The sequence below is a fragment of the Oryctolagus cuniculus genome, chromosome 2 (genome assembly GCF_964237555.1).
Source record: "Oryctolagus cuniculus chromosome 2, mOryCun1.1, whole genome shotgun sequence".
NCBI lineage: Eukaryota > Metazoa > Chordata > Mammalia > Lagomorpha > Leporidae > Oryctolagus > Oryctolagus cuniculus.
The window spans coordinates 107,682,800-107,706,864 of record NC_091433.1 but is presented as its reverse complement, the minus strand read 5'-3'; the positions used below and the strand labels follow the sequence as shown (position 1 = coordinate 107,706,864).

General features: G+C 51.1%; 1 protein-coding gene across 8 annotated transcripts in view; it reads left to right on the top strand.

The window, feature by feature from the left end:
- NPAS2 (neuronal PAS domain protein 2) overlaps window positions 1–24,065 on the top strand; it is a 182,735-nt gene that overhangs the window by 68,155 nt on the left and 90,515 nt on the right. For 6 of the 8 annotated variants that reach the window (XM_070068721.1, XM_070068724.1, XM_070068722.1 and 3 more), the window contains exon 2: window positions 13,970–14,023. In XM_070068721.1, the coding sequence (XP_069924822.1) occupies window positions 13,992–14,023 (32 nt within the window). In that variant the 5' untranslated portion in view covers window positions 13,970–13,991. Of the gene's footprint in view, window positions 1–5,503; window positions 5,719–13,969; window positions 14,024–24,065 lie in introns of those variants that run through there. The other 2 variants (XM_070068723.1, XM_070068720.1) reach the window with 2 other exon arrangements.

The following is a 24,065-nucleotide window of genomic DNA, read 5'->3' as shown; positions in this document are numbered from 1 at the left end:
AGCTAGGAGCTTCTTCCGGGTCTCCTGCATGGGTGCAGGGGCCCAAGGACTTGGGTCATCTTCTACTGCTTTCCCAGGCCACAGCAGAGAGCTAGATCGGAAGTGGAGCAGCCGGGACTCGAACCGGCGTCCATATGGGATGCCGGCACCGCAGGCGGTGGCTTTATCCGCTATGCCACAGCGCTGCCCCCCCCCCCCCGCGAGTGTTTTTTAAGGAGGAATAACGGTCTGCTTCCAGGTCTTGAGCCCTGCTGCTCTGTGATTCCCTTCCTCCCACAGACCTCAGTGTGTGAGCCGTAGCGGTGGTGAGGACTGGAGCGAGAAATTACATAGAAAGCTCGTGGCCACTAGGAAACTTGAGACAGACTCAAGTCCCTGCTGCCCCTACTGTGGGAGCACTCAGAGGGCAGGTGTCTTTGAGGCTGTGTTGGAAATTTTTCTCTGTTCCAACCTGATGGCTGGGGGCATCCAGAAATGGAACCGGGTCCATAAGACCTCGTGCTGGATGCCATGTGTCTCATGGTGGGATCCCACCTTCTGGGGCCCTGGCGTTGCCTTGCTCTGCTGCTGCTGGACCTGGTGGCTCAAAATACTCATTCTCTGTCTCTCCCCACTCCTCTTCCTCTTGGCAAGGTGGAGGAGGCATGGCCAGGATGGATTAGCATCCAATTGTATTAAAGCCATAGGATTAAAGGGCTAAATACCCACGGCTCTGGCCACCAGGATGACTGGTGCTGCATCAAACCCAACTGACCAGAATCTTCAGGCAACCCATCTTTTAAAAAGATTTTCCTTGGCTTTTTTTTAAGGGGTGAGTTTGTGGCTTTTCTGCCTCTAGGAGCATAGCGGTGGAGCTGTCAAGATTTCCCGTGAGGTTGCAGACCTGGGCTGGGTACGTTCTGATGCACAGGGCCAGTGCAACACCAGCAGGTGGGATGAGGTTCTCCTTGTCTCCTTGACCGGCCCCCTGCAGAACACTGTGTGCGTTCTTGGTGTTTTGGGAGTGAGACTGGATTCTCTTAGTCTGCTTCCATGTGTGTGCTACATGAAGTCTATAGCTTGGCCAGGTCTCAGCGTGAAACTCCTGGGCGATGGCTACAATGGTCACCCTCTTGAAGGGTATCCAGAAAAGTGGTACTGTGGCAGGTGCTGCTGCAAGGCATGCTGGGCCCTTGCAGTGGGCTGGCCATGCCTGGGGAGTGGCCAAGCTCAGATGGCGTAGGAGCTGGCAACAGGTTTCAGGGGTCCAGGTGAGACCCTTACCACATCTGGCTGTAGGTGCAGGTGAGGCAGGCAAAGTGCACCAAAGCTGGCATCATTCTGGGGTCAGCAGATCAGGGGACCTGTTTGGCAGGCACCTCCATGTGGGATTGTGCAGACCTGCCTGTGGGCCCAACTCTACGGGGCCCTGGGGGGAGGGAGAGGTGGAAAGGGTCCTAGCAGGTGCTCTGGGCGGTGCCACAGGTATAACCACAGCATCAGGACATTGGGCCAAAGTGCAGTCAGGAGGCTGACTACCTGCAGCTATTCTGGGGACCTTTCTTGTCATGCCCTAGGGCCTTTGCACAAACTGTTCTTTCTTCCGGGCTGCCTCTTCCACTCTCAGCTGAAATGTATGATAGAGAGCTCCCGGAAGGAACCTGGGAAGACCTAATTTCATGGGTATCTTTTTAAAATAAATTCAGTAAATCGCTGTGGGGTCATTCGGCCCTAAGGGAGAGAGCTCCTTGTGGCTGGGGCTGCCCTGGATTCTCGCTGAGGGTCACCTGCTGTCCATGAGTCCAGCCCGGGCTCTGTCAGCAGAGGTGTTGGGCGGGAGCCCCCAGCTGTGGAGCACAGGTCGACAGCGCCGTCTCCATTTCAACTGGCTGTAGGGACAACTGTACATGGAGGAAGCGATGACAGGAGGAGAGAGGACAGTACAGACTGAGGCTGGGCTGTACCCCCAAGGTGTGTGCCGCTGGGTGACCATGGGCTGAGTGACTGCGGCTCTGAGGGTCCCACCTGGTCTCCTTTTTTTTTTTTTTTTAAAGATTCATTTATTTGAAAGTCAGAGTTACATGGAGAGAGAAGGAGAGGCAGAGAGAGAGAGAGAGAGAGAGAGAGAGAGAGATCTTTCATTTGCTGGTTCACTCCCCAACTGGCTGCAATGGCCGGAGCTGTGCTGATCCGAAGCCAGGAGTCAGGAGTTTCTTCCGGGTCTCCCATGTGGGTGCAGGGGCCCAAGGACTTAGGCCATCTTCTACTGCTTTCCCAGGCCATAGCAGAGAGCTGGATCGAAAGTAGAGAGGCCGGGACTCGAACCGGCGCCCGAATGGGATGCTGGCACTACAGGCAGCAGCTTTACCCACTTCGCCACAGCGCCAGCCACTTGTTCTCCTTTTAGGCACAGCTTCCGACCACCGCTCTGTGGGAGAGGAGGTGGTTAACTGGGTGAGGTGTCCTAACGGCCTCTTGTGTGCACTGTGGAAAGTGGGCCTCGGCCGCTCCAGTTTTCAGATGAGGTCATCCTTCCCAGGCCACCGCACGAGGAAGGAAAGTGGGTGGAGGAATTTCAAACCCACATTTCGGTTCCTTCCCCCATCTAATCCTGTGCAGCCCGCAGTGAGCGCTTCACAGGAAATGCACCACCACCGTTTTTTGGTTTTGTTTTGTTTTTAATTTGAGATGTAGAGAGACAGAGAGGGAAGGCTCCTATCTCCTGGTTCACTCCCCAGATGCACGCAAGGGCTGGGGCTGGGGCTGGGCCAAGCTGAAGCCAGGATATGGAAGCTGAATCCAGACTTTCCATCTGAGTGGCAGGAGCCCCTCTGGGGTCTGTCTTAGCAGGAAGCCAGAGGGAGGAGCCAGAGCGAGCAGTCGAACCCGGGGACTCCGGCGTGGGACACAGGGTATCTTTAAACACCTGCTCTGCACATTTTGTGTAGGCATTATCCGAAGCTCCGATGAGAAGCCCAGCCTAGGGAGTGCTTGAAGGTTAAGAGCGGTGTGGAGGGAGGCTCTGGGCTGGAGCAGTATTCTGTGGCTTCTCCCAGTCTGTCCGTGGCAGCTGAACCGTGGTTCACGACCAAGGCTCCCCTGACTCAGCTCCAAGTGTGATTCATCATCCTTTTTCCTTCTGACTGATTTTTCTAGACATTTATTGTCCACACCCTGACCAGACACCGGCCCCCGTCCGACAGTCTGTGTGGTTTGAACTTGCGATAAAAGGGTCCCCCCCTAAAAGGATCCCTACACGATGGAAACGCAGATGTCAAAGACTGGAACAATCCCAGGTCGTGCTCGGATGGCCCTGTTCTCCAGGCATTGTGATGTGTTCTATTTAGGAAATTCTTTGCTGGCCAAATGATGTCATTGGGAATTCATTTAACAAACCTTCTCACTTTCTCTCTGTCCGTTACTTCTTTGTGAAGGCCCCCCTCCCTCGATACTAAATCATCAGACCCTCCAAAAAGAAAAACATGAAGGGGAACGCCTGGCCGAAGTGCACAGACGAGGCTCAGCTTTGGCCTTTTTGTCACCTGGGGAAGTTCTTACTGGGGGCTGGTGTCGCTTTCCTCCGGGCACCCAGCTCTGTGAGGTCCCAGCAAGCACCGTGAGACATGGCTCTTGGGACAAGTGCTGGCGCGGGCCAATGGGATGTCTGGATCTGCCTGCCTTGTCTTTCCCAGGTCAAGGAATGTTCCAGAATGTGATGAGAATCCCATACTTGGAAAGGAATTGGGATTACAGGAGCAGGTTTTCACTGTCCGTTTCCTTTAGCAAAATTGCTCCCCCCTCTCGCCCCCCCCCCCCCCCCCCCCCCCCAGCGAATGAATCATTACAGCCCAAAAAGCCATTCCCCCGGGAGGAAGAATCAAAAACGTGGAAGTTATTTTCTGGCTTCCCCAAAGGACAGAGGGAGACAAGTGAGCCGTGGGCTTCCCCGTGACTGTTTCTCAGAGCCTTTTGATTTCTTAACGAGGATGAGGAAAAGTCATTATGGAGCTCTCTCGTGCGAGACACAAGCGGCTCTCCAGGGGAACGTGGGGTCCCCTCCCCGGGGCGCTCCCTGGAGGGCGGAAGGGACACGCTTTGTTAGCAGTAAACAAACCCTGTGCATTGGAGAGATGTAGCTGGCTCTTGTTTTTCCGTATTTTTCCTTCCTCGTGAGCTAAATTCACCAGATTGGGTGGGTATGGTGGGGAGGACTATTGGGGATTTTCCAACTAACTTGAGACCTATAATTCAAACCACTTCTCAGCCAATTTGAAAACATCGTGACTCTGTTTTGTAAAAACACGGCCCTTGCAACAGAACGGGCTTCCGGTAGCCGTTCCGGGGAAAATCCATGGTGATGCAGAGGGACCCCAGGGTCGGGACGGCTGAGCTGTGTGAGATGCTGTGTTCAGGAAAAGACTCGACCAAAAAGTCTTAGTTAAGGGGTGTAAGAGAGAGAGGCTGAGTTGTGATTCTCGTGCTCCTTTAACATGGGCCAGAAAACTACTCTCTGGAACCAGATCCAGCCCACGGTTAGGTCTTGTAAAGAAAGTTTGATTGCAGGGCCAGTGCTGTGGCACAGTAGGTTAATCTTCCACCTGCGGCACCAGCATCCCATATGGGCGCCAGTTCTAGTCTTGGCTGCTCCTCTTCCAACCCAGCTCTCTGCTATGGCCTGGGAAAGCAGCAGAAGATGGCCCAAGTCCTTGGGCCTCTGCACTCACATGGGAGACCGGGAAGAAGCTCCTGGCTCCTGGCTTCGGATCAGTGCAGCTCCCGTGGTTGCGGCCATGTGGGGAGTGAACCAACAGACAGAAGACCTCTCTCTCTGTCTCTCCCTCTCACTGTCTGTAACTCTGTCAAATAAATAAATAAATAAATCTTTTTTTTTTTTTAAAAAAAAAAAGACCCTTTTATAGAACAGGTAGCTTTCTCCGGAGACCCCAGGAGTTAATTACCACTCCCCAGGATGTCCTTGTCACCTCACTGCTGACACACTGTGGGTCCCAAGGCAGATGTCACACAAGAAAATAGTCACGATGTCTCGTGCCAGTCGCTACCCACCAAGGGCCAGAGTTCCAACCAGCTGTGGGGCAGGTGGCTGTCCGTAGCCCTGGGGCAGACGTTTCATCTGGGTCACGCTAGTGTCATTTGCAGGCCTCCCTTTTGTCCTTCTGTTCAATTAAAGTTAATAGACATTGCTAAATAAGGGACATTTCCTTCTCTCGCTTCTTCATGGCCTCACAACCACCCATCGTGTTGTCTTTGAGCTATCACTAATCACTAGCAGGTTCTTTCCTGCAGGCAACAGCACCGGAACATGTATGTACATGCATGTGTGTGTCTTTCTACCACACCTCCATGTGCACACACGTGTGCACACACACCTTCCATACTTACTGGTAGACAGGCACAGTAATCTTGTTCCTCCCAAAGGCATTTTACCGGCTAATTACCAGTTTGTCCTGCTGGCCCTTTAACTCATGACCATTCCTGAATGTAATTATATATTCATTTGTATCAGGAACTGTGCTGGGGCTTTCTCATGGATCCTGGAGTTTCTTCTCACAACCTGAAAAAGAGACTGAGAGAGGTTAAGACAGCACACTGCACACGGTGTGTGGAAACTTCCAGAACATACTACTTAGAAGTGCGTCGACTGCCACCTGAGCGGGGACGAGCTCAGCGCCCACAGTGACCAGTCGGCCCCAGGTGCTGGGAAGGGCACTTGGCCTCCAGGTATTCCTCTCCCAACCCCGTCTGCCCTGTCTGACCAGGAGAACAAGCTTCAAACCAACCCAAACTCAAGAACGTTCTACAGCTACTCCTGGAAATTGTCAAGGTGTTCAACATCAAGGAAAATCTGAGAAAGTAGTGTGGCCAGCAGGAGACAAATGAGCCAATGTTATGGGATATCCAGGATGAGTCCTGGAACAGAATGAGGGCATTCGACCAAAACTAAGAATACTTCGAGGCCAGCATTTTGACATCCGTATGGGCGCTGGTTTGAGTCACGGCTGCTCCACTTCCAATCCGGCTCCCTGCTAATGGGCCTGGGAAAGCAATGGAACATGGCCCAAGCACCTGGACCCCTGCCACCCATATAGGAGACCTGGATGGAGTTCCATGCTCCTGGCTTCAGCTTGGCCCAGCCTGGCTGTTGTGGCCATTTGGGGAGTGAGCCAGTAGACAGGAGACTCTCTCTCTCTCTCTCTCTCTCTTTCTCTCTCTATCTCTCCCCTCTCTCTTTACCTCCTCCCCTTTTTGCTCTGCCTTTCAAATAAATAAATCTTGTAAAGAAAATCTGAATAAGGTTTGCATTTTGCTTTACAGTAATATATCATCAGCAGTTCATAAATTGTGACAAATATACCATACTAATGTAAGATGTTAATGGTAGGAAAATTAAGTACAGGGTATATAGGAATTCTCTGTGCTGTCTTTGAAATTCTGTACATCTAAAATTGTTCTTAAAGTTGTGGGTTTTTTTTTTTTTTTAAAGTTTATCCAGAGTCTCAAGTCTGCAGACACTGAGAGATGGGTGGAACAGAATAAAGAGACTACCACTGCATGTGTGACACCACACGCTGTTCAGTGGAAGAACCAGTGCAATTCAGTAGGGAAAAAAATGTCTTTTCCTTGGGTGATTGTGGAACAATCGAATATCCACCTGGAGAGAAATGATCCTGGATGTCTGTCTTACACCACACATAAAATTTTATTTTTAGGGGCCGGCGCTGTGGCACAGCAGGTTAACGACCTGGCCTGAAGTGCCGGCATCCCATATGGGTGCCAGTTCTAGTCCCAGCTGCTCCACTTCCGATCCAGCTCTCTGCTATGGCCTGGGAAAGCAGCAGAAGATGGCCCAAGTCTTTAGGCCCCTACACCCATGTGGGGGACCCAGAGGAGTCTCCTGGCTCCTGGCACAGCTGTGGCTGTTGCAGCCAACTGGGGAGTGAACCATCGGATGGAAGACCTCTCTCTCTCTCTCTCTCTCTCTCTCTCTCTGCCTCTCCTCTCTCTGTGTAACTCTGACTTTCAAATAAATAAATGAATCTTTTAAAAAATTTTATTTTTAATGGATCAAAACATGAAAGCTAAAATGACAATTTCTGGAAGAAAACCTAAGGTAACTCTCCACAACATCAAGGTGGCAGAGACTTCTTAGGATCCCCAACCCATAAAGTAAAATGCTGATAAATTAGACTTTCTCAGGACTTAAAACTGGTCATCAAGAGATACCATCAAAAAAGCAAAATGGGACGCCACAGGAAATGATCACAATTCATACATCTGACCAAGTCCTTGCATCCGGAAGAGAGAAACTTCTATAAATCTATAACAATAAAGACCAAAAAGAAAGAAGGCAGGAAAAGTGGACAAAAGAATCAAGACACCTCGTGCAAGATGGCTGAGTAGCCAGTAACCCAGGAGAGAAGACGCTCTGCAACCTAGGCTTCTGGGAAATGCAGATTGATAGCCCAAGGAGATCCCACTACACACCCACTAGAGTAGACTGAAATCAACAAGACCGGCCACACCAGGTGTTGGCGAGAATGTGGAGCACCTGGACACTTGCAAACATGAAATTGTCCAGTCTCTTGGACAGCTTGGCATTTCTTAATAAAGCCAGCCTGTGACCCGCTATGGCCCAGCAGCTAAACTCCTGGGCGTGTGCACGCCGGAGGAGCACTGCTCACTTCCGCCCAGAGGCCTGTGTGCAGCCGACCGCTGCGAATGTTCATTTTGACCACTAGCTGAAGGTGGTGTCTGCCAACTTTTTATGTTGCTGTTTTTCTCTTTTCACTACAATGTCACTGCTTTTCCCTTGTGATTAATACATATTTTGAGGGAGCTACTTTGAGACTATGCAAATATCCTGTTTCTCCTCAAACTTTTTCTCACCTTTTTTTTTTTTAAAAAAAAAATGTTTATTTGGAATTCAGAGAGAGAGAGAGAGAGAGAGAGCAATGGATGTCCCAGCTGGTGATTCACTCCTCAAATGCCTGCAAAAGCCAGAGTTAGGTCAAGCCAAAACCCACAAAAACCAAGACTGGGCCAGGCCAAAGGCGGGAACCGGTAACTCAGTGGCTGGTAGGGACCCAACTATCTGAGCCTTTGCCTGCTGCCTCCCAGGGAACATGCAGGAAGCTGGAATGATGAGCACAGCTGGGACTGCACCCCACGTATTCACATATGAGAGGCGGACGTCTGAAGTGGCAGTTCACCCACTGCATCCAATGCCCGCCCGCTCCACTAATCCTAACACCGATTGGTGGATCTTGCCTGTGGCAATGGTCACCATGGTGTGCTGATGGTGATTTCTATTTCCCTTATTCCTTCTACCAGAATTGGAATTCTTCTGTAAGGGAGAGCTGTCTCCCCACCTCCATTTGTTGAATAACTAACTTTTATCCTTGTGAACTCAAGAATACAGTCGGGCATCAGTTAATGACCAGGAGGGCTCCTGGGAACTGTGTCACTGGGTGATTTTTTCTCATTGTGTGAACCACATAAGGTGCACTTATGTAAACCTTGTTGGTGTAGAACCATCACTCACAATGGCCTCTTGATGCAATCAGGACACATGGTTAAAAACAAGATGAACGCGGGGTTCTCACCAAGTTAATGGAAACTATTTTTAAAAATCTGTGCATGAAGTTCAACTTTTGTACCTATTTTCCATGAACTTTTTAAAGTACCCATGTATGAAACTGATGCCGCCTAACGCTACCTTATAGTAACTGTTTTCTTTTATAAGTCAAAGGAGTACATTCTGAAAAAATGATAAAATGTATAATACAGTGAATACATAACCCACTAGTGGTCGTTTTTTTGCATTATCCTGTGCTGTGTGGTGCACATCACTTGTGTGTATGCTTTTATTTTTAAGATTTATTTATTTATTTGAAAGGCAGAGTTACACAGAGAGAAGGAGAGGCAGAGGTATTCCATCCGCTGGTTCACTCCCCAGTTGGCCGCAATGGCTGGAGCTGAGCTGATCCGAAGCCAGGAGCCAGGAGCCTCCCCCGGGTCTCTCACATGGGTGCAGGAGCCCAAGGACCTGGGCCATCTTCTACTGCTTTCCCAGGCCATAGCAAAGAGCTGGATAGGAAGTGGAGCAGCCAGGACTTGAACCGGCAGCCATATGGGATAACAGCACTGTAGGCAGCAGCTTTACCCACAATGCCAAAGCCCCATGTATATCCTTTTATATGACTGGCAGTGCACCAGATTCGTGTACACCATCATGAGTCATGCCATGCACTATGACTACTTAGGATGGCTACAAAGTTAATAAGTGATCGGAATTTCTCAGCTACCGTATAATCTTATGGCACCACTGTCTATGCAGCCCACCACTGAGTAATCATCTACAGCTTATAATCAGTAGTATTGTTACTCTGTTTTTCAAACTATTCCAGGATTCCCTCTCAGCCTCTCTTTGCCTCTGGCTGTCATCATTATCATTGTTCATTATTTCGTGCATGATTAGCTGCCATGGGTAGATCCCTAGACATCAAATCTGGGCAGGTACTACGAAGTTTCAAAAGACTCCACAAAGGGTTTGCGTCTTAGGAAAATCCAAGAAAGCCAGAATTAGAAGAGCCCCTAAGAAATGGGATTCCCAGGGGTGCTGGTATTTCCACGTGCCCCATCACATGTCCCCACTGTCTTCCTGTCCCCAACACCCTCCTCGTGGACAGCATAAATAAGCTCCCGCCCCCACCTTCTGGCTAGGGCAGCGAATAGAAGACACACACGTGAGACTGACGTGGCCACGACGAGGTGAGATTTACTTCTCTGTCTCTCTTCTCGGCTGTCCGCTCCATCCAACTTCTCTGCACCTGACCTGCTCCTCCCAGGTTGGAAAATCATTTCCTCCTTGCCCTTCAGAGGGGTTAGCGGCGCTGACAGCTCTGCTGTGCCAACCCGAGGTAACTGTGCCATCCCTCTTGGTCTCCCCACCCTTGCTTGGCACATCACGGCTTTGTCAGTAAGCCCTCCTCTCATCCAAGCATCCTAACCACCCATCTGTTTGCTGTGGGGCTGCTGACTGATAAAGCCGGGGAGGTTCTGACTCCCGTAGACTCTCTGGCTACCTGGAGTGGCAGCCACGATTCACTCTGGGGGGTGAATCACATCAGCAGGTGCTTCAGCCCCGGGCACACTCTCCTCTGGCCTCAGTTAAGCTCATTTTCTCTGGCGCTCCATGCTCATAATAGAGCTGCTAGAATCCTTCTCATTGGAAACTTTATAGTCACTGGGAAGAAAGAAGTATAGAAAGCCCTCAACCTTCCATGTTCAACTTCTAATTTTTCTGTTTCACAGTGATGCAAAAGTGATATGCATTGGACTTTGAATTTGACATTGTCCTGGGCTAGTGCTATGGGGACCAATTGTGTCTGTTTCCCTCTTTGAAGGTGTATTTTTATTTATTTGAAAAGCAGAACACCAGTGGAAGAGAGAGTGTGTGTGTGTGAGCTTTTATCTGTTGATTCACTCCCCAAATACCCACAACAGCTGGGGCTGTACCAGGTTGAAGCCAGAATCCCAGAACTCCATCCAAGCCTGCCATGTGGGGATGGCAGGGACCCACTTACTTGAGCCATGTCTGTTGCTTCCAAAATTGGACATTAGCCAGAAACTGGATGGGAAGTGCAGGCCGGACTTGATTCCCGGCATTCAGTATGGGATGCAGGTGTCCTGAGTGGTAGCTGCACCCACTGTGCCACAGTGGGTCTGCCCCCACGCCTCTCCCTTGATGCTGGGCAGCTGCAGTTCCACTCAGTTCTAAGGTCCTGGGGGAAACCACAGTGCTCTGCAGAGTGCTGCGACGTGCATCAGGCTAGGTAGAGTCAATGAATTTTCCACTTAGGGTATTTCAGCTTACAATGGGTTTCTCCCTCTAACCTTGGTTGTTCCTTGAATCAGGCCTCATAGGACTTCTTTTCTTCCCTTTAACCCTCCTTCTCGCTTGCTTTTCACCCGCCCCCCCCCCCAGCTCCTCCGTATTATGTAGTTAAACACTGACTCAAAACTACAAGAGAGGTTTAGACCCATGCTCACAGCAGCAATTACTCCCAGCAGCCAAAAGGTGGAGCAACCCGTGTCCATCAATGAGTGGATGGCGGAATAAACCAAGTGGGGCATATCCACACAATGGAAGATTACTGAGTTATTGAAGAGGAAGGCAATTCTGACACATACCCTAGCACAGATGAGCCTCGAGGACGTTAGGCTAAAGGAAATAACCCAGCCCCAACAGGACAAATACCGTGTGACTCCACTGGCAGGAGGTCCCTAGAGCAGTCGAATCCATAGCAACAGAAAGTAGAGTGGTGTTTGCCAACTGGCTGGAGAGAGTGAGGAGTGGGGATGGGTGATACATGGGTACAGAGTGCCAGTTTTGCAAGATGAGAAGAGTTCTGGGCATGGGTGCTGGTGATGATTACACAAGATCACAGATGTGCACGTACAAATGGTTGGGATGGTGACTTTTATTGTGTGTGCTTCGTACTCCGCAATTGTTTTTAAAAATGTCATCCACACGGCAAGACAGCAGAGAGGACAACGCAGGGAGGATGTGGAAGTCTCCGTGGCAGGTGCTCCCCGGGAACTCATCTATCTGGTGGCTTGTCTTCACATCAGGAGCAGATCAGCCAAAAAGGCTCAGACAGGACTCAAGTGTGTGGGACCTCAGGGCAGGGACCTGGGATTGTTGAGGAAGAAGGGCAAGTGGGCATAAATCAGGCTTTATGGGCTCAGGAAATGTGTAAAGATAAACAGATATAAATCAGAGACGCTGTGGTTGCTAAAGAATAGCTATTAGTCATTTTCAGATGCTTTGTTGATGACAAAGCAACCCCACTCATCCCATCAGGATTGCAGAATCGCAGGCACCCCAGCTCTCCTGTGAACCTGCTCTGACCAAGGGCTCCTGGGAGGGGGACATGGCTCGGCTGGGTCCTCGCTGCTGCCTTGGGCACGTGGGCAGCTGTGGGGAGCAACTCGGACTAGACCGTTACTGGAATTAAGACTTATTCTATGCATCTGCTCTCCCACAATATGGCGCTGGGAGAGAAGAAAGAGGCTTCTACACAGCTGCCTCCAGTTCAGCCAATAAACTGTAGGACTTGCTCCTGATTGGAGGAGAGCGGCGTGCTCGGCGTGTGGGCAGCCGAGTTGGGATTGGCGGAGGAGGACTATATAGGAGGAGAGAGACGGCATGCACCAGGAACATCTAAGGGGAACATCTATCTGAAGGAACACCTGTGCAGCCCCCGAGAGAGCCGGCCGGTGGAGTGCCGCTCCCCTGCGGAAGTGGGGAAAGTGGCAGGGGGAACTGCCATTCCACGGAGGTGGAAGGGACAGTAGCCAACCCGGGAAGAACCAGCAGCAAACCCGGGGAGGGCCGAGCAGACGAAAAGAACAGCGCAGGGTTCAGTGTTGCTCCTCCACGAAGAGGGGGAGCGACATAATGGTGCCGTGACTCGGATATGAAGCCTAGGCAGGGTTTAGTGTCGTTCCTCCACGAAGAGGGGGAGCGACAGGCAGCCATGGCTCCCCTGGGACCACAGGCCTGGTGTAGAGCGTCACGAAGCAGATTGATGTCATATTTTTCGTATCATAAAGATTTGAGCAGATTCCATCTGGAAACATTTTCAGTGCAGGCCTACTGGCAGATATGTGAACCCCTCTTCAATTGCAATGCAAACCTAACTCCTGAGTGGTGTTTCTTGTGAGTCTGTCCCTACTCACAGCTGCCACGTACTCACTTGGGCATGGATGTTAACAGGTGTTCAGGCAGCAGAATTCCTCCTCCTTGCTTGGACTTGGACCTGTGCCCATGCACACGGAGTGACCCCAAATCTCAAAACCGAGTTATCTCAGAGAAAATTCATTGACTCCATTAAAAACCACACCTAAAACTTGATGTTTCAAGAGTAACTTCTGGACTTCAGAGTTCTGACTTGAGACCCTCTGAGTCTGGGAGCAGATGTGTGTGGCAGTAGTGACTCAGTTTTTCCGAGGTCCCGAGCCCATCTCAGTCACACTGGGCCCTCTCAGTCATGGCCACCTGCCTCCAGGTGCCCCCAGCAGGCTCTGACACACTGCAAGTGGTTCTTCTTGATGTCCTGGCTGGACAGGGAGCATCCAGACAGGCGGGACCCTGGGGAATGTGTGAGTGAGAGAAGGAAACCCAGGCTTGCATTTGGCAAAAGAGGAAACTGGTGTTCAGTGGGCCTGAGAGGCATTGAGCCGGTGGCCTGGGAGAGCAGAGATCCGGGCGATGACGTAGTCCCTGGTGGCTTGGGGCTTCGAGAACATTCCTGGGTCGTTAGTTCATCTTCCACATCTGTGTGCCTTTTCTGTCTAGGGAAGTATAAATTCCTTAAGGGGAAGGCATGGGTTCCACTCCTTTGGGGCTGATCCCTCAAGGCCACGTGTCAGAGGGCTACACCTGCATTCGAATGGGCAGAGAAAGAAATAGCATCTTTCAGAATGCGGTGCCAATTGGCGTCTGCAGTGTTACGCACGGAGCCCAGGCTTCCACTAGGAGGCGCTGGCTCGCCCGTTGCAGGCACGAGAAAAGCAGATGCTGCTTCGTTGAACTGGGGCTCCACGGCCATTCTCAAAGTTTGGTCTTGGGATCACAAGATCAAAACCTTTTTTCACTATCGCATGAGCACATTTTTTAAATACCCATTCTCTGATTTCTAGGAGCCGCTGGACTTCTGATGATTGCATCTCTCTGAGGCCTTGTGCAATGAATGCCTGTGCATTCAAACATTTCTCAGGTTTAACTCCCGTATGCCAAAGCACCTAAATAAATGTTACGAGCAGAAAAAACCGGCTGGGACCATAGTGTTTGAGGATGGCTGGGCGAAAGCGCGTGGGTTACCAAAGACCCAAATGGTGACAACCAGCAAGACCTGGAAGCAGACAGCAGCCACCTGATCGCTCTTATTTATTTATGTCTTTGCAGAACAAACTGCATAGAAAATCTAATGGATGAAGATGAGAAAGACAGAGCGAAGAGGTAAGCAGGAGCCATCCTCCCGGCTGCAGCCGCAGCCCTGGGCCTGGGTCTCACTCTGGCTGAACCTTGCTCGCCTTCATGCTGCTTAACAAAAAGCCCCAGCGGGACAGGTAGCTGGAGGACATGTCTCCACACACTGTGTCCTTGGAGTGTTGCAATGGCCCGTGAAAACCTTTTAGAGCCGTTCCTTCAGTGTTGCTCCTTACCATCCGGGGCTTGCGTGTCGTTTGTGTCTTGAAGATGCCTGTATATGAGCCCTTGTCAACTCCAGGCCTCTTGCCAAGGCCTCTAGTGACTGAGTCCAGGACAGACGCTGCTCAGTGAGGCAGTGGATTGCAGCCAAACTGGCCAGGGTTCAAGTTCTGGGTCTGTCGTCGGGGAGCCCCCTAGCTTTGGAGAGTGGTCGTTAGCCCATACCCAGCATGTGTTAATCCTACCCGCTACCCCGTACCCCGTAAGACCTCAGCTTCCTCACCTGCGACAGGGAGACACCATAGCCACCCTGCACTGAGAGACACCAGCCTGGTAGCTGCTGTCTTGGAGCTCTTTCAACCCTGTGTGTGTGTTTATTCCTTCGTTGTACACTTATTGGATCCCTGCTAGATAGGAGGCAGGGTCACAAGATGAAGTCTGATGCTTGAAGGTCAAGAATGCCCGAAGTTCATCACTTCTGAATGATTTGTCCAATGCAGCAATTATTGTGCTAGGCCCTAGGGAAGCAAGGATGAGTGAGAACCCCCCCCCCCATGCACAGGTGCATGGAGCCCACTGGGAGACCCCTGCAGGTGTTTAGGGTGCAGGGCGACAGGCCTCAGCAGCAGAGCCACAGCAACATGGAGTGGGCCCGTCTCACAGGGGATGGGGCTTCTCCCTCCAGGCTCGGCCCCTTCCGTCTCTGCCACTGTTTGCATGTGGCGGGGAACCGTGGGTTCTGGAATGGCCCGTGCTGGATCTGCATGGCTGTAGGCTTTGCCCACATCCTGTCACGGGACCCAGTGCTTGGTTGTCACTTGCCGATGATGGAGCCCTCTGGGGTCCCCTAGCTTGGTGGCTCCAGGGTGGCTGTCCTCCCATGTAACCCGGGGAATCAGCCATGCTAACCAAACTCCAGTCACTGCAGAACTTCTAAAGATTTGCCTCTTTGGCACAGGGGCTCTGCACTGCCAAAAACTCACCCAGTTGATGTTTTGGAACTCAGCCAGGAAATATACTTAGCAGCTCTTTTAAGTATTTTTTCTTTATTTTGTTAAGTTTGAGAGACAGAGAGAGTCCCATCTGCTTGTTCACACCCCAACGCCTGCAGTGGTTGGCGCCAAGCCGAGTCAAAGCCAGGAGCCAGGACCTCAACCCAGGTCTCTCACGTGGGAGCTGGCACCCTATGACTTGCGCCTCCCAGTGTCTGCATGAGCAGGAAGCTAGAGTCAGGAGCCAGAGGCAAGGTCCAAACAGGTACCCCAAGCAGCCGCTTAACCTCTAGGCGCAACACCTGTGCCTATCATTCATCCTCCCCCCCATTTTAAATATTGATCATTGTGGCAGGTCTTCAAAAAGTCTGTTGGAAATGTGTATAATGAGGAAAAAAAGATCTATGCATAGGTTTTTGCACCAAAATGAACTTACCTTTAAATTCCATTTCCACAAACTTTTTGAAGTACTTTCATAGCTGTATGTAAAAATGTACATTTTACAGTTATACAGGAATCATTTCTAATATCTTATTTGTGTATGAGAATATTGCTAGTATTATTTTTTTAAATGTTTTTTAAATATTTATTTATTTACTTGAAAGAGTTACACAGAGAAAGGAGAGGCAGAGAGAGAGGTCTTCCATCCGCTGGTTCCTCCCCAGTTGGCTGCAACAGCTGGAGCTGAGCTGGTCCGAAGCCAGGAGCCAGGAGCTTCTTCCAGGTCTCCCACGTGGGTGCAGGGGCCCAAGGACTTGGGCCGTCTTCCTCTGCTTTCCCAGGCCATAGCAGGGAGCTGGATCAGAAGTGGAACAGCCAGGACTAGAACCAGCGCCCATATGGGATGCCGGCACTGCAAGCGCTGGCTTTACCCACTACACCACAGTTCCAACCTCTCTCTCTCTCTTTTATTTATTTGACAGGTAGAGTTAGAGAGAGAGAGAGAAAGAGAGAGAGAGAGAGAGAGAGAGGGAGAGAGAAAGGTCTTCCTTCCATTGGTTCACCCCCCAAATGGCCGCCACGGCCAGAGCTGCACCGATCCGAAGCCAGGAACCAGGTGCTTCCCTGGTCTCCCATGGAGTGCAGGGCCCAAGCACTTGGGCCATCCTCCACTGTCCTCCTGGGCCACAGCAGAGAGCTGTACTGGAAGAGGAGCAACCGGGACAGAACCAGAGCCCCGACAGGAACTAGAACCTGGGGTGCTGGCGCCGCAGGCGGAGGATTAACCCAGTGAGCCATGGCACTAGCCCCTTTCTTTTTTATTTTTCAAAGGCAGAGTTTTGGGGGTAGGGGAAGAGAGACAGAAAAATCTTCCATCTGCTGGTTCACTCCCCAAAATGGCAGCAACAGCCGGAGCTGAGCTGATCCAAAGCCAGGAGCCAGAGGTTAAGAAGCTTCATCTGAGTCCCCCCATGTGGGTGCAGGGGCTCAAGCACTTGGGCCGTCTTCCACGGCTTTCCCAGGTGCATTAGCAGGAAGCCGGATCAGAAGTGGAGCAGTGCCCATCTGGGATGCTGGTGCCACAGGGGACAGCTTCACTGGCTATGCCACAGTGATAATAATATTCTTATTAGCAATAATGTAGGGAGGAACAGTCCTGGCCAGCATTCTTTGGATGCCTCCTGTATGCCCCAGTACATAGCCACAGTACTGAGTTAAGTACTTTATTATGCATTACCTTGTATCATCTCCTCAACACTCCTTCGAGCTGTGTATCATTGTGCCCATTTGACAGATGAGACAAGGAAGCCTTGACAGGTCAATTAACTTGGCAGAGATCAGAAAGCTTTAAAAGTAGCGATTGAGAAATTAAATACAAACTTCCTGAACCTCAGACTCTCCTCCCTCTCCCCCTCCCTTCTCCCCTCCCTCCCCCCTTCCCTTTCCCCTCCTCCTCTCCTCATGCAGACCACAAAGAGATTGTCTTCATACAAGAACAAATCTGGGCCAGCGCCGCGGCTCATTAGGCTAATCCTCCACCTTGCGGCCCCAGCACACCGGGTTCTAGTCCCGGTCGGGGCACCGGATTCTGTCCCGGTTGCCCCTCTCCCAGGCCAGCTCTCTGCTGTGGCCTAGGAGTGCAGTGGAGGATGGCCCAAGTGCTTGGGCCCTGCAGCTGCATGGGAGACCAGGAGAAGTATCTGGCTCCTGCCATCGGATCAGCGCAGCGCGGCGGCCATTGGAGGGTGAACCAACGGCAAAGGAAGACCTTTGTCTCTGTCTCTCTCTCTCACTGTCTAACTCTGCCTGTCAAAAAAAAAGAAGAAATCTGTTCTCTCTGGCAGGCCTCGGCTAAGCCTTGACTTCCAGTGTGACTTTGGAGTCTGTGGGAATTTAACTCTTGCTATTAACATCCGTCATATCGCTTTCTTGACTTCTTGACTCCCAGCCCTGTCTCCCCACCGCATGGCGTACTTCTAAATCAAGACAACATCAGAATACTTACCTAGCCTCTGCCATACGCAGAGATCACCAGCATAAACACACCTAGCGATCAGGGCAGGTGTTTGGCTAGAGGTTAAGGTGCCTGCGTCTCCCCTGGGAGTGCCTGGGATCCGTTCCCAGCTCTTCTCTGGACTCCAGTTCCTGCTAATGTGTGCCCTGAGAAACAGCTGAGTTGGATCCCTGCCACCGACACAGGAGACCTGGATTACATTTGCAGCTCCCAGCATCAGCCCTGGCCCAGCTGTAGCCATTTGCATGTATTAGGGAGAATGACCCAGCAGACGAGAGTGTGCTTTCTTTCAAAGAAATAACTGAAAATCAGTGCTTAGAAATCAGTTGGCTTGTGGCAGTTTCCCGTCACTTGTTCCCACCCCCATTTGCTTTGGACCCCAAGCGTAGACTCTCAAACTTCTCCTTTGCATGAATGTTCAAACAGCAAGGCTGCCAACCTGCACCACTCTAGCTCTGAGAGGGGGATATGGGTTTATTTGTTTAATTTTTAAAGATTTATTTATTTATTTTAAAGGCAGAGTTACAGAGACACAGAGGCAGAGAGAGAGAGAGAGAGAGAGAGAGAGGTGTCATCCATCTGCTGCTTCCCTCCACACATGATAGCAACAGCCAGAGCTGAGCTGATCTGAAGCCAGGAGCTTCTTCCAGGTCTCCCACGTGGGTGCAGGGGCCCAAGCACTTAGGCCATCTTCTACTGCTTTCCCAGGCCATAGCAGAGAGCTGGATCGGAAGTAGAGCAGCCTGGACTCAAACCAGCACCCAAATGGGATGCCGGCACTGCAGGCAGTGGGTCTACCCGCTACGCCATGGCACCGGCCCAGGGACATAGGTTTAGAATGTTTGGCAGTACCCAGATCTCTGCCCACACAGCAGCCATGATGCAAGACCCTCATAACCTGGGGAAGAACAGAATGCAAACCCAACCTTGAGATTACATCTGTTTCGAAGCATCTGGCTTTGCAGGCTTTATAGCAGCAACATGGGAGGCCCTCCCCCAGCCTACCTGGAGACCCACCGTGAGTTGCCTCCATGCACACAGTGTCTTTCATGAGATTAGAAATATTTAGCTTGAGATCAAAACTCTCATTGTCTCCAGAAAACATGCTTTGTGTGAGGCAAGGCTCTGAACGCTTTAGGGAATTCATGGTGTATTTGGGTCGTTTGATCAAGGATTCTGAGTGACAGCGCGGATCCACTTCCTTCCGTGAATTTTCCATGGAAACCCAGTGAGTGTTGTGCGTTTAGAACTGTGTGCTGTTGTTCTTTAGGGAAGACGCAAATGTGTGGTGTTTGTGCTCTAGGAGGGAGGACTTTGACAGAAAGACATTCCCAGGATAAGGAAGCTCAGAGTTCACCATTTTGAGTTCCAGTTGTAAGTGTGTCTTTCTTTCTTTTTTTTTTTAAGATTTATTTATTTATTTGAAAGTCAGAGTTACACAGAGAGAGAAGGAGAGGCAGAGAGAGAGAGAGAGAGAGAGAGAGGTCTTCCATCTGCTGGTTCACTCCCTAATTGGCTGCAATGGCTGGAGCTGCACTGATCCAAACCCGGGAGTTTCTTCCAGGTCTCCCACGTGGGTTCAGGGACCCAAGGACTTGGGTCATCCTCTACTGCTTTCCCAGGCCGTAGCAGAGAGCTGGAACGGAAGCGGAGCAGCTGGGACTTGAACCAGCGCCCATATGGGATGCCGGCACTTCAGGCGGCAGCTTTACTCGCTACTACAGTGCCGGCCCCAAGTGTGTCTTTCTAATTCTGATGCAAGGTAGTGCTCTGGGCTCTGTGTACGTGTGTGTGTGTACGTGTGTGTGTGTGTGGTTGTCTAGGAAGCCGTGTGGTATAGCAGGAAGTTGCACAGGGTTAGAACCACACAGCCCTGGTTTGATCCCTACCACTCTTATTCCCCATTGTCAGACACAGGATTAAGCCTCCTTCAGTCTCCGTTTCTTCCTCTACACCATGGAGGGGTGGTAGAAGCACCTTCCTCCTGGAGCTATTGTGGGAACGCAACGGAGCTGTGTGAGAGCTCCTGGCAAGGCACAGCATAGTAGGACAAACCCAGGGAGCCATGGCAATGCGCCTGTCAGTAGCTCTCCCATCCTTATCCCCCCCACCCAAAGGCAAGTTAATATTAGCTCCATTTGATGGACTGCAAGCCTGCGGCTCAGCCAGCCAGTGGCAGCCAGGGATTCAAATTCAGGCATCAGTTTCTAGAGTCTGGGCTCCTATCAACTTCTATGGCATTCAGTAAACAGAAGCTGCTCCTTTTTTTTTTTTTTTTTTTTTTTTTTTTTTGCTTTGAGAGACAAGGAGAGAGCTCTTATCCACCAGCTCACTCCCCAAATGCCTGCAATACCCTGGGGGCTGAACTCCATCCAGGACTGCCTTGTGGGTGGCAGGGACCCAGCCCAAACGCAGGCTGTCCAGTGTGGGGTGCAGGCAGGCATCCCCAGCAACATCTTCGCCACTGCCCCAAACTCCTGCCCCTTGCACCCTGCTCCGTTTGCTTCACCGTGGGCCATGGGGCCGCCACAGGAGACGCCAATAGGAATTCTCACTTTCCAGAGAAAGCAGGTGTCTTCGCGTTTGTAGCCCTGTAAATCTTGGTTTGCTCCGTTTCTGGGGAGAAATGAACACCTGCTGTTCCCAGTATTAAATGAGTCCACTGATAAAACGCCTCCGACAAGACTAGAGGGAGGAACCCAGATACAGCTAACGAGAAGCCTAGAGCGTGTCATTGGGTAGAAGCAGGTGTTTCAGAAGGAAGGGCTGGTTCTTCCGGTCCCCCAGGGTAAAGGAAACGGACAGAGGGTGGTTGGCTGATGTGGGTGGTGTTGTGTGGTAAGGCTGGAGCAGCTACAGAAGGGGAGGGGGGGTGCACAGCATTGTCCTGGCCACAGAGAGCTTTCTGATGAGTTAGAGAGGCATTCGTGAAAACAAGCGTAAAGGAGAGAACCCGTGGCCTCCAGTCCGGGTTAACCAGAGCCGGGATGGTGACGCAGATGTGCAAGCTGAACCTTCTCAGCCAACTGCTCCCGCAGGGAGAGGAGTATGGTTAAGAGCAGAGACTCCTCTCGCTTCATTCACGTCCTTGAAGACTGGCCCGCCTTGGAGGATGTGAGCTCCGTGCGTGCTGGCAGAGGGGCCGCTGCTCACGGCCGCCATGCACAACAGCAGGTCTGGCTGCCCTGTGCACTGTGTCTAGGTGTCCCCAGCTGGAACCCGCTGTGCTGGTTTTGCTGTGGTCTTCTCTCCTAGGCTTTGGACTGGGCTGTCCGCCCGTCACCATGGGCTCCGACGTAGAGAAAACATGGCAGTCCAAGAAATACTGTGAGGGTCCCCCTTTGTTCTGTTGGGGATCAAGGTGGCAGCAGGCACCCTGGGAACAGGGGTGGGAACAGGACACAGGATTCAGCGATGTTCCCCTGTAGCTTCCAGATGAATGATTCTGCTCTCAGAACGCGGGAGACATAGAACTGTCCTTGGATGCAGAATGCTGATTCGTCTCGTGTCCCGCAGACAGCAGAATGGAAAAGGAGCCTTTCCCACTTCATTAGCCTCCACCCTGCTGGCTCCTTGGGCTGGCTAAGAAGAGTTGTTGTCAGAGGAGAAATTGTGTATCCAAGCAGGCCTGGAAACTGGGAAGATTCTCAGTTCAGGGAGGCGCTTGCTGGGGGGGTGGGAGGGGGTGGGGGGCTGTGAGACAAAGGGCAATTTACTGAAGCACCTTTTCATATTTTCAGTGGAAAACGGGTGATCCAGCCGCCCACCGTCTTGAAAATGCGGCCCTTCTTTAGACAAGGCTAAATTCTCCTTTTTTGGATCTGGGTAATGAGTTCCAAAGGAACAAGCCCCAGATAAATGCTGCCCACGGAACGGTTAACTAAGAATCACTGTGAAATTAGGCCGGCTTCCCACGGGGGCCCCACACGCTCACTGATAACGGTGGTTAAGAGTGAAGATGCACCTGTTGCATCGCGGGAGAGAAGAACGGTGCCTGCTGCGCTCCGTCGCCCCGCTCGCCTCGCGAGGCCCCTGCAGCAGAAGCCATGCGGTGCTCCAGGAGATGAGGCTGGCCCTGGCTGACCCCTCCTGCCCCACCTAGGGTGGCTTTTCTCCTCTCACACTCAGAGGGTCTCTCCTTGCCTAAGGCTTTGAGCCCAGTGGAGCCTTATCTTCCACGCTCCCTGAGTTATAGAAATGAGGTTGAACCTGTCCCCGGGATGCAGCCCCGGGCATGGAGGATGCTGCACTGACCTTGGGTGAACCCTGCTTTAAGCCAGAGTTATCCAAGATGTGTTCTGGGGGATAGGAAACCCAGGAACTGCTCCCCAAATAAGATTGGACTGTGCTGTTGACAGTTTAAAGAGTCTCAGGTCCCCTTAAAGTGTAAGACTGCAGTTAGCAAATAAACACATATTGATTTTATGTATCCCTGCATTAAAAAATATTTATCTGGAAAAAAACAATGCAACAACAAAAATAAACTTCCCTGGCCTTGATCCCCGCACTTTCTTCAAATAATTCTTCTTGCTTTTCCATGGAAGATCCTTTGACCAACATTGTCTTCTGCAGTGGATACATTGACTCTACTCCTATCATTCTTTTTAAAAAATATGTATTTTATTTATTTGAAAGAGTTATGGAGAGAGAAAGGTCTTCCATCTGCTGGTTCACTCCCCAGATGACAGCAACAGCCAGAGCTGAGCTGATCCAAAGCCAGGAGCCACGTGCTTCTTCCAGGTCTCCCAAACAAGTGCAGGGGCCCAAGCACTTGGGCCATCTTCTACTGCTTTCCTAGGCCACAGCAGAGAGCTGGATCATAAGTGGAGTAGCTGGGACTTGAACTGGTGCCTATATGGGATGCCGGCACTGCAGACTGGGGATTTAACCTGCTGAGCTACAGCGCTGGCCCCTCCTATCATTCTTGGGATGTTTTCTTATCCTTAAATACCAGAATGACATTAGAAAAATACTGATTGTCTAAGGAAGCAAAGACAGCATCGTACCACCTAGAGAGAGCCACTGTTAACAAGGAGGTGCACTGTCCGTCAGCCTGTTGTCGACTTTTCCATCCAGGGTTGCTCTGCAAGTTCTTGGTGGCTGTGAGTGATCAGTCTCTAACTGATTCTTGAGAGGAGTTCACCTTACACGGAAAACAGCGTCTTCACACAACGGACACTTAGAATTTAGCTCACGCCTCTGAGCATTGCACAAGGTAGCCTCTTCAGATGGCGACTGAACACCTGTCACGTCTCTTTCCATCCTACAAGATGTTGGAGTCCCTTCAGCAGCCACCACCCTTCCATGTCACACACTGTGAAGACTGCAAGAAAAGGCTAAGACCTAGTCCTGATAAGCTTTCCATATGAGCACAGATTCCATTTGCTCAATTTCTCAGACTCAGATGTGGGAGACCTGCACCTGCACCCTTTCTGGCTTCTGTCTCGTCCTATGAAATAGACTGAATTAGCCCAGTTATGGCAGGCCCATAATCTAGAAGTTCTGAAGTTCCCAGTCTAGAAGGAACTTTAGGCATCAATGAGTCTTTTTTTTTTTTTTAATATTTATTTGTTTATTTGAAAGAGTTACACAGAGAGAGGAGAGGCAAAGAGAGAGAGAGAGAGAGAGATCTTCCATCCACTGGTTCACACCCCAATTGGCCACAATGGCTGGAGCTGAGCCAATCCAAAGACAGGAGCCAGTTGCTTCCTCCAGGTCTCCCACATGGGTGCAGGGACCCAAGGACTTGAGCCATCTGCTGCTGCTTTCCCAGGCCACAGCAGAGAGCTGGATAGGAAGTGGAGCAGCTGGGGCTTGAACCGGTGTCCATATGGGATGTCAGCACTGCAGGCAGCAGCCTCACCTGCTGTGCCACAGTGCCAGCCCCTAGTGAGTCTTTATTTCAGGCATCAGCACTTAGGGTACCTGTTGCTATGCAATAAATTCCCCCAGAATCTCAGAGTGGGAGCAGAATTTTGCATATGAATCTTCTACCAGGGCAGGGGTTGGCAGGAAGTGCTCACGTCTTCCCAGGAGGTATCAGGCTGGCTCACGCACAGTGGGCCAGAACCCTGAAGACATGCACACTCTCGTGCCTGGTAGTTGGAGCCAGCTGTCAGCGGGCACTGTGGTTTTCCATGTGGGGGTGTAGATTCCTTACAGCATGTGCTTGGGTTCTAGGGCAAGCATCATGAGAGAGACAGAGACAGACAGAGAGAGAGAGAGAGAGAGCATCTCCCCTCGATACCCAGCAAGCAGTGTTGCTGCCGCACTCCTAGAAGCACATCCCCAGGGCCAGCTGGCATTCACAGGCCAGGGAATTAGAACGCACCCTTTGGGGGAGGACTTCCGGAGACCTTAAAGCTCTGCCTTGAAATTGCCAAGGCGATGTCTTCAGTCTTGT